Source organism: Dermochelys coriacea, chromosome 17 (assembly GCF_009764565.3).
Source record: "Dermochelys coriacea isolate rDerCor1 chromosome 17, rDerCor1.pri.v4, whole genome shotgun sequence".
NCBI classification, from domain to species: Eukaryota; Metazoa; Chordata; order Testudines; family Dermochelyidae; genus Dermochelys; species Dermochelys coriacea.
Window position 1 is genome coordinate 7,176,240 of NC_050084.1, and position 9,896 is coordinate 7,186,135.

The window sequence follows — 9,896 nt, forward strand, 5'->3', positions numbered from 1 at the left end:
ATAGGGTTAATAATTCTTATCTACCTCACCAGGGTCTGAGGAGGCTTAATTCATGTTAGTGAAGTGATAACGTGAGTATAGACGTAAGTATAGAAATGTGAATGGACAAGGCCTCGCACTGGGAGTCATGAGACCTGCGTTCTACTGCTGACTTTGTTCCTGACTCACTAAATGACCTCAGGCGAGTCACTTAGCCCTTCCGTGCCTCAGTTTCCCTTCTGAGAAAGGGATGGGGAACCAGACCAAGAGACAGGAGATATGGATTCTGTTGGGAGAATAGCCTTTTTTGAGCTGTGGTAACTTACTGAGGAGGCAGGGGAAATATATTAAAAATGGATTCCACCAATCAGATACTAGCTTTGCTCGAACTGTTTAGTAAGCTTGGCTCTCAGAGGTATTTTATTCAGCAGTTTTACTGTATTGCAAGTTATTTTGTTATTTGCTATGCTGAACCTTCTCTTTGTGGGGTAGGGGATATCTATCAGAGGTCCCCATGGTAATACCCTTCAGTGATCATTAAGTCAATATCTATTCTCTTAACATATGTCCCTTTTTTTTTTTTAATGAAAGGGGAGTTACAGATCCCATTAGGATGTGCTCTGTTCTTTTCCAGTGTATATCTCCAGGACTGGTGGAAACTGGATTTGCTTTTAAACTTCACGATAATGATCCAGAAAGAGCTGCTGCAACCTACGAGAGCATTAGGGTAGGGAACTGAGAAACGAATGCAGAGTACATTTACACTGATTGCATGGCTAATTATCTCTCTCTGACTAATAATCTTTTAGGACCCCAAGTCTGCATGTCACTGAGCGCTTCCTGAAAAATGCTCAGCACCCTCAACTCTCATCGAAATCAATGGGAGGTGAAGGGACTCAGGACCCATTAGGAGGTTCTCAGCAGGATTGGACCCTTCAGACTGAACCACTGACCTCCACATATACCTTGTAGATTTTAAAATGTTTGTCTTTTTTTTTAATTTTCTTATTTAAAAGAAGAACATCCAAGTATAAAGATCAACCAATTTTTAACATTTTGCGGGTTTAAGTGACTTGTGTCTTATTGGAGAGAATGTGTACCCCATTAGCTACTACACTTTCTGAAAGCTGGACCTTGCAGTTTTGGAAATTCAGACTCTAACCAGCTTCTTGTAGAGATGTTGGTTTAAAATATTTTTAAAAAACTAAGCATCTTGCCTTCAGAGCTCATCTTAAGTCTGATTTATTTAATGAAGTGCTCTAGGAGGAATATAAACCCTCATGCTTCAGAACACAAGCCAACCTCAAACTAGTGGAGGTCAGGAAGGAACCTTCCAAGGGAGCAGATTATCCCTTAATTGACAAATGCAGTGTTCTTGTACCTTCCTCTGAAACGGCTGGTACTCATCAGTATAGGGATGGGTCATTGGACTGGATAGGTCACTGGACTGATCCAGTCTGGAAATTTCAATGTTCCTAATTATTAACCAGTTTGTCCATGAAGTCTGGAGTGTCATCCCATTCCTCATAAAACCCCTAGCTTTCTGCTGAGAGGTTGCTTTTCCATATCTCTCCTAGTGCATTGCCCCCTCCTCCCCACTACAAAAGCAGAATGTAGGTTTCCATCCTGGGTAAGGGGCAGAAAGTTTAGCTCTGTGAGGAAGTACATTGGGGCTGAGGGATGGAATCTTCAACCCAACTGATTGGTCTGACCCTAAGTAAAGCCATGAGCTGGCCAGGGATAAGAGTATCAGATATGGTCTGATCCTTCTCCTCCCCACCCAATGCAGGATTTTGGCCCAGTGGATTTGTGTAATGCACATTGTCACAGGCTATATCCCTTGCTCATCCCAAAACCTCCTTTCTAAGGGGGGAAGTGAGGAGTCTTGTCAGGGTGATTTTCCCATGTGTGGTCTCTGCTACTGCTGCTCTCCTTTGCTTATTGGGCCAGATTTTTTTGGACACACCCTGGGGCTTGTCCCTTCATCTTTAACACAATCACTATACTGGGAGTTTTAATCTGATCAGCTTTAGGGTTGTAAATATATTAAGTAAGTGTTTAAATAAAACAGATCCCATTAAAACAAGCTTAAAACCCAACCTGAGCTTGCCAGAATCTATGGAGTGTGATCACAATTTGCCTAACCTAGGGAGCAGGTCTTCCTTGGTAGCTTGAAAACTCTCTCTGCACATCACAAATTCACTAGTTATGCTGGTTAGCTCATGGTACCTTTTTTGTTTATACACAGTATGGAACATAAAAGTATCCAGCACAAGTGAGCGATGTGCATAGAGTATGTTTAACTTTGATACTGAATAGTCTGCTGCTGACTAAGGCAGGGAGAGAAGAGTATATATTTTTCTGTAGCAAACAGCCCAGTCTGAAAATCTATTGCTCTGGTAAAATCATATTTGCAGGCATTAAATTATGACTATGCCACTGGCTGAAAATCTGCTAGAAGTATTTGCAATATGTCTCATAGGGATAGTGTCTGAGGTCCAGAAAATTGAAATATGCTTCCTAGGAGTGACAGAGTGGTCTAGTGGACAGCACACAGTACTAGAAGTCAGGAGAGCGAGGTTCTAGTTTCTGCTCTTCTGCTGCCCTGCTGTGTGCCCTGGGCAAGTCACTCTCTCTCTCTCTCTCTCTCTCTGCTTCTGTTTCCCTTCTGAGTCTTGCCTGCCTCATCTATTTAGATTATAAGCACTTTGGGACAGGGCCTATCTCACTATATTTTTGTACAGCACCTAGCACACTGGGGGCCTAATCTCAGCTGATGCATCAAAGCACTGTTGTAATGGTAATATTAATAATAGCCAATGCAAAAATAAAAACAATCCACTTCCTTGTTAAATTTTTTATGCAGTTTTCCCCATGTCTGTTTTTCTTTTTGAAATGCACTAAGTGTTGTTTGTTAAAAACTTAGTAATTTTACTGTTAAATTTTCTTAAGTAATCCTTTGTCTCGGTTAATATTGGATCTGTCTTTCCAGTGTCTAAAAGCTGAAGATATGGCCAATGCTGTCATATATGTACTAAGTGCTCCACCTCATGTACAGGTAAGTTGCTGCTTATGTAAAATAACATCTCTGTTGTGTGTAACTGAAAGAGTAAAGGGGAATTTTGCAGACCTGACATCTGTTAATCAGTGTTGCAGTCTCCATATCAGCTGTGTGCTCAGAAGAGCATGGCCTAGGGATTAACACTGATCATTTTTGTTTACATGTACCTTATGGCAATGTTGAAACTGCAAGGATCCAACCGTTAAAGCTGTACGTCTACAAGATAAAAAGTTCCTATCCCCAGAGAAAAGTTATCTGGGACTCTTTCTAGAACCTAGATAAAATGGAAGGAACATGGACATCTCTTGCCCCTTCCGAACTGAATCTCCTGATGTCCTGCTGACATTCTTGGGGCTAGATCAGATTCTACCAGTCACCAATTTAGGGCCCAATCTTGCTAAGTGCCCAGGGTCACAGAGGATGCGTGTGGCAGAGCAGAAATTGAATGCAGGTGTCCTACAGGGCTAGCACTCTACCCACTGAACCATCCTTCCTGTGCCTCAGCTCTTCCCAAGTGGTATTGAGTACTTCACCCAAGAATGCCATATGGGCTGTTAACAGGTCTGACACATATGCTAGGTGCACCCACTCCCCTCCAGTGGCTGGTCCACACAGAAGATAACAGGCTACTACTACTGCTGCTCCTTTAGTCCCAGAAGCCTGCTTTTAGAGCTAAAGAGCACAGGTTCTGTTACCAGTGAGGACACCTGCAAGCAGCGAATTCAGAATGAAGTATCAAATTTCCAGTACCTCACCACAACTAAATCCAATAGTTCCTATACACTGAAGAGCTGCTCCTCTGCTCCTGGCTGTCTTGGTTTTATGCTTCTATTAAATTTGCATTTGAGGTAGTTTTTACTTGGTAAATTCCCTTGGGTACTTTCAGTTGCTTTTAAAATCACAATGAATTTGTGGCTCAGACATGAAAATAACTTGAATGTCTCCCTCTGTGTTATGCACAAACTCCACTCATCCCTCAGATATATGACCAGATTTTGGGTGCTGAGCATTTTAGGAAATCTGCCTGATACCTATTTTGCACTCGCATTGTGCCTCTTGATCGAGGGTCCCAAAGGGGGTTTCAAATCTTTTGTGCTTCTAGATGTATTTTTCACCCACTACATAATAAATAAATAAACAGTTTGCTTCTCTGCTGCGTTTCAGCTCTTTGCTGATGTGAAGTGACAAACCCCTGACAATCCCGGTTTGTAGAGTCTCTGAAAAAAATATTAATGAGTGGAGACCCATGTAGATATCGGGTCCATACCACGAAAGCAAGAAAACATGTCAGATGACTTTGGACATGAAAAAATGTCTAGCAAGATCTTTACATGGGCTCCTTCAAAGCCAGGGCGTGAGACACATGGATATAAAAGCGGTCTTCCTGAATCATTACAGTGGCCTGTTTAGTCCAGTGTCCTGTCTCTGACAGTGGCCACTACTTGCTTCAGAGAAAGTTGCAAGAATCTGTGCAATAAGCGGTTATAGAATAACCTGGCCATGAGCAATGTTCCTTCCTGACTCTCATTTGGTAGAAGTTGCTTTATGCCCTGAAGCATGAGGATTTATAACCAATATCAGTTTACACTGTCTTCCTTCTCTTCTGTGTACTAAGATTAAAATCATTGTAATTATGTTAAAAGAAAAAAATCATGGTTAAAAGAAAAAAACTGTTATTAAAAACTAACAGAACCTAATGACTGGTGGCTGAATAACTCTGAAGGGATCTATATCTTGTCATATGCATTGTGTTCATTTGCAGTTTGTCATTATTATGTTTCACACATGTTTAGCGTGTTTATGTTTAGCACACTGTGAACCTTTTAAAATGGGCTTCAGTGCTACTGTAAAATCACCTCTTGGTCTTTTCCAGATCGGAGATATTCAGATGAGGCCTACAGAGCAGATTTCGTAGTAAATGAAGAGGAATGCAAGCAGCACCATGCATCAATCCCCCTTCACGCCCTCCAGTAGTTTAGGGTTTCATCTGCTGGTTGACAACATTTTAATTGGATGCCAAGGATCACATTTGAAGAATTAATTTTCATTTTCTCTCTCTCTGAGCTGGTGCTGAGCCAGTAAAAAAAAAATTACTATTGGTCTTGGGTATCTCTCCCCCTCACTATTACTGTAAATGTAATTTGAAAACACTGCAGGGAAGCAAATCAGTGGAATACTGTATATGATTGGTTTGGGTTTTTGGTTTAGTTTGTTTGGGTCTTGTTTGCTGATGCTCCAGACAGACACAGGTGAAGCATCATGAGATATTTGCCAACTTCAAAGCTTCACTTGGTTGCTGATTCCTTTCTGCTGTTGTGCATTCTTTGAATTGTTGCAATGAATTAAATGGCACATGACCTGTCACTTTCTTCTCTGTTTTTTAAGTATGATTGTCAGAGGTGTCCCAACTACTTCATTTGGCAGATGTGATTTCCACCTCTTCCCTGTTCAGCTGTGACAGACTAATGCATTGGAGGGAGATTTCCTTTGTACTTAGAACAAAGGATTTGTCTTAATATTAGTCCTCTCTTCTAAAGTCAAAACAATAGACAAGACATCTACTGTCCACCTTTTTCAACATACTTAATGCTTCAGATTTTTGGTGTATATTGTGTATCAGTCAATCTAATTTCTGTTCCTCTTGCATCTATTCAAAGCTAATTTTCCTTGTCAGTAATGGCGCCTGTGACTACCCTTCCCCATTGTATCCCACAGTGCCAGAAGAAGTGTAAAGAATACTCCTTTCCTGTTTACATGAATTGTGCCTGACAGATCTGAAGAAGTATCTCTGTGTGATTGCCGTTTCTTTCTCTTTCTAGGTAGGTAGATAGATGGAGGGATACGCACCTGAATTTCCACAGGCTAGGGAATGACGATCTAACGTATAAGTGGCATAGTTAAAGTATGAGTGAGTTGTTTGGTCTTTTTAATAAAAGTAAAATAAAATTGTGTACAGTCTTCTTGTGATCATATATATCCTTTGTACCATCTCATAGCATTCTTGATGTTTTTGTATGTTTGATATTTGCATGCAATTATACTTTTTGGAAATATTGACGCAGTCTTAGAAATGCTGTATGGTGCTGTTTAAATGCTGATTGCTGAAAGCTAGTGAATTGGAAATGTTGAAACTGTGAAATGGTATACGATCAGATTCTTTTGGAGTTGTGGGGGAAGAGAGAGAGGGGTGAACCATACTGAAGCTGTCCAGAATGCATGACTTCTGCATAAAGCCTCATTCTGCTCTCATAACCAGTTTTATGCTGGTGTAATTCCTCTGAGTTACACCTGATTTACACTGGTTTAGGTCTAAGGAGAGTAAGGCCCATAGCTGATTACACTTACAGTTGCAAAACTACTTTAGCTACCATGTTTAGGCTCCGTTAGAATGGTATAAAAGAGACATAGGTGTGCACTCCAACCTGATATGCAATTGTGGAGTTGTTAATATGTATTGCCTTAAGATTCTGATTTCACTTCTGCTGTGCTCTGAATTTCCTGTAGCATTTCCGGTGGTGAACCTGTTGTATTAGGTAGAGCAGGTTTGGTCAAGTGACCTGAGCAAGGACTGAGAGCCAGGGAACTTGATTTTGATATCTTCACATACACTAGTTTTACACCATCTATGGGTGTTACTCCTTGTTTATATCAGCGTAAGAGAGACCAGGATCAGGCCAAATACCTCGTGATTTCCAACTCCCTCTTTGTCCTTGGGCAAGTCACTTAACCTCTCTGCCTCAGTTTCCCCATCTGTAAAATGGGATAATAATACTTACCTACCTCACAGGGGTGTTGTGAGGACTCATTATCTGTTTTGTAAAGCACTTTGAATATGAAAAGCGCTATGTAAGTGTTAAGTATTGTTGTTAAGTATTATTAATTACATCTTGTGATACACAGAATTACTTGTGCCAAAGGTCGGCAACAGTAGACAGATATGGCAAGAATAGCTGGTAATGCATACGTTAGTAATGCTGGCATAAATGAAAAAACATATAACTTTTTTTTCTCTTTAAAAGTGTGTTCATTATTTTTTTCTTTCCATTCCTGGTTTCTCGTCCTCCTCCCTCCTCGGTAAGGCAAGTGCTGACTCGGCCGTTTCTGGATTTGGCTTTTTAATTCATTGTAGGTTAAATTCATCACTGTGCAGAGGACTTGAAACAAGAAAATGTACCACTCAAGTCCCACTTAACCAGGACTGGCTCTAGGCACCAGCAAAGCAAGCACGTGCTTGGGGCGGCACAATTCCAGGGGCGGCATTCCAACCATTCTTTTTTGTTGTTGTTGTTGCTTGGGCAGCATTCCCCTGGGTGCTGAATTAGGGGACACCAGTGCAGCCTTGATTAACGGACGCTGTCCCTAACAACAGTCCCACAGAGCTCAAGACAAATGGCACATGCTTTTCTAGATACTGGAGCCCTTGTTGTGCTCAGATTTGTGGCACTGGGGTAAGGAGGGTCACAGCATTAGTGCATTATTGCAGTGAGACATTTTCGAAAGCTGCCCTCCCAGATTTTGTACAGCACCATTGTGATATTCAGCTTGGTTTAACTTTAAAACTCTTCGTGTTCTTCCAAGGATTTATATGCATTGGGAACTGGAGCTCATCATTTTGACAGATGCACTTGTGCCACATTTGTGATAGTCTCTGTTTGCCGGAAGCTGGGAATGAGCGACGGGATGGATCACTTGATTACCTGTTCTGTTCATTCCCTCTGGGGTATCTGGCATTGGCCACTGTCGGAAGACAGGACACTGGGCTAGATGGACCCTTGGTCTGACCCAGTAGGGGCCATTCTTATGTGATATTATAAAAAGAAAATATTGGAAATGGTGACAATATTTGGAGTCTGAGCCAAATTAATGTTTAGAAATTGGAAACCTGCTGCCCCCGTTCAGCAAAGCACTTAACCACATGCTTAACATTGAAGTCAATGGGAATACTCACATGCTTAAAGTTAAGCACATGCTTAAGTGCGTTTCTTAATCAGGGCCTAAATTGATCATTCTACTTTGAATTCAGAAAGCATTACCTCAGGTATCTTCCTATGATTTAGTTGGGGTTGGCCCTGCTTTGAGCAGGGGGCTGGACTAGATGACTTCCTGAGGTCCCTTCCAACCCGGATATTCTATGATTCTATGAAAAGGGCCATTCCAGTTTGCTAGTGTTCCTTAAAATATGAACTGGCAGCCTCATGGTTTTAAAAGTCCCATTCAAATGTTTTTCTACATTTGTAACCTTCTCAGACTGATAAAATAATGTGTTGTCTTTCAAATTATTTTGCTTCCAACTGTCCAGTATGTTTTCCGTTCCAAATTTTTTAGGGATTTTTTTTCCTGCTGCCAGTTAAGTTTCTACCTTTGGCTGATTTCCTAAAACACATGCAAACCTTTAAGGGGCTTGAAAACAGATGGCTAGTTCTGCTGCTCTGCCTCTCATTTACACTTACCTAGATGGATTGCACTTCGAACCATCTTTCCAGAATGATGTGGGATTGGCAACACGACTAGGAAGAGGAGGGGTTGTTTTGAAACTCCCAAACAGAAGGGTGAACTGTTTAATTTATCGATAGGTTTCTAATTGTGAACTGTAAAATAAAAAGAGAAAAATACTATGGCTTTGTCCTACTTTTTAAAGATACAATATACAGTTAAATCCGTGTGTAAAAAAAACACTTGTCTTATGAAGAATTCAAGCAGAGTGATTTCAGGGTGTGGAACATAGCTTCCTTTGTTTTTGTACAGGGCCTAGGACATTGTTGGCACTACTGGAAATCGATAATAATTCTTGACATTAAATTGTAGCAGTGATGTGTTTTTATTAAAGATACAGATGTTCTTTCTGACAGTATCTGCCAACGCCTGTGTCCGAATATGGCAGAGGGAAGATTCTCAGGTTACATCTCTAAGAATGGGTGACTCAGAAACTGGTGTAAGAGCTGGTGGTGGTTTTGCTAGCCGTTAAGTGATGCAGCAGGCAGGTGGAGTTGCAGGAGAGAGACTTTTATTGAACGTGCATAGAGACCAGTGTTTACACGCGGAGAGGCCACTGTTTGTCAGGTAGCACTGGGCCACCAGCGTACAATCCGTAGCCTCTGGTATCACACCTAACTAGGTCCCTCCTGAAAGCTGTCCCTCTTCCTTCAGTCCCACTCTTCATAGTACAGGGGCAAAATGAACTATTTGTCTCAGCCTTTTAAGTAAACACTTTCCAACAGAGTGATTTTAAAACAACTGGGTCTGGGTCTGGGTCTGATCCTTTCCTCAGGTGGGCCCCAAGCCTGCAGTCAGGCCGCATGGGTTGGCCTTGCACCTGTACAGAGCCTTATTGACTTCAACAGGGATCCATCAGAGCACCCAAATGAATCCCACTGTCAGGTCTGTGCTAAGGGTTCTCTCACTAAAACCAAGGTCTCAGATGAGTAAAGGCTGATGGTTGGGCTCTTACTTTCATGGCAACCATTTGTGTAATTGCTTTAAAACATACAGGGGACGATCCAAAACCCACTGAATTCAATATATGGCGTTCCAATGACTCCAGTGGACTTTCGATTGGCCTCATGGATGCTTGTCTTTCAGAGGGAGATGTTTGCAGAAAGAGCATTCAGTTCTCATGAATAACCAGTTTAGGTTGGATTCTGCTACTCGTCCTCGCATTGAATAGTACCTTAATCTGCAAGTACTTCCACTGATTTTAGTGGGACTGTTTGTGAGGTAAAGTACTAAACATCGGGGTGACAGAATCTGACTCTGAATTGCATTTTTGAACTACTCAAGAAATGAGCTACGACCACCCTGAAACTAGCACTGTATCCTTGTAGGGAGTCTTTTGTTCATTACTGGGGGGCAAACGATA

The 9,896-nt window shown here is 41.5% G+C and overlaps 1 protein-coding gene across 1 annotated transcript in view; it reads left to right on the forward strand.

The window, feature by feature from the left end:
- The window catches only part of DHRS11 (dehydrogenase/reductase 11), a 71,659-nt gene extending 63,007 nt beyond the window's left edge, over positions 1-8,652 (forward strand). Inside the window, exons 5-7 of the mRNA XM_038376320.2 lie at positions 614-706; positions 2,972-3,037; positions 4,914-8,652. Coding sequence (XP_038232248.1) covers positions 614-706; positions 2,972-3,037; positions 4,914-4,955 — 201 coding nt within the window. The 3' untranslated portion in view covers positions 4,956-8,652. The remainder of the gene's footprint in view (positions 1-613; positions 707-2,971; positions 3,038-4,913) is intronic.
- Positions 8,653-9,896: the final 1,244 nt, after the last annotated feature.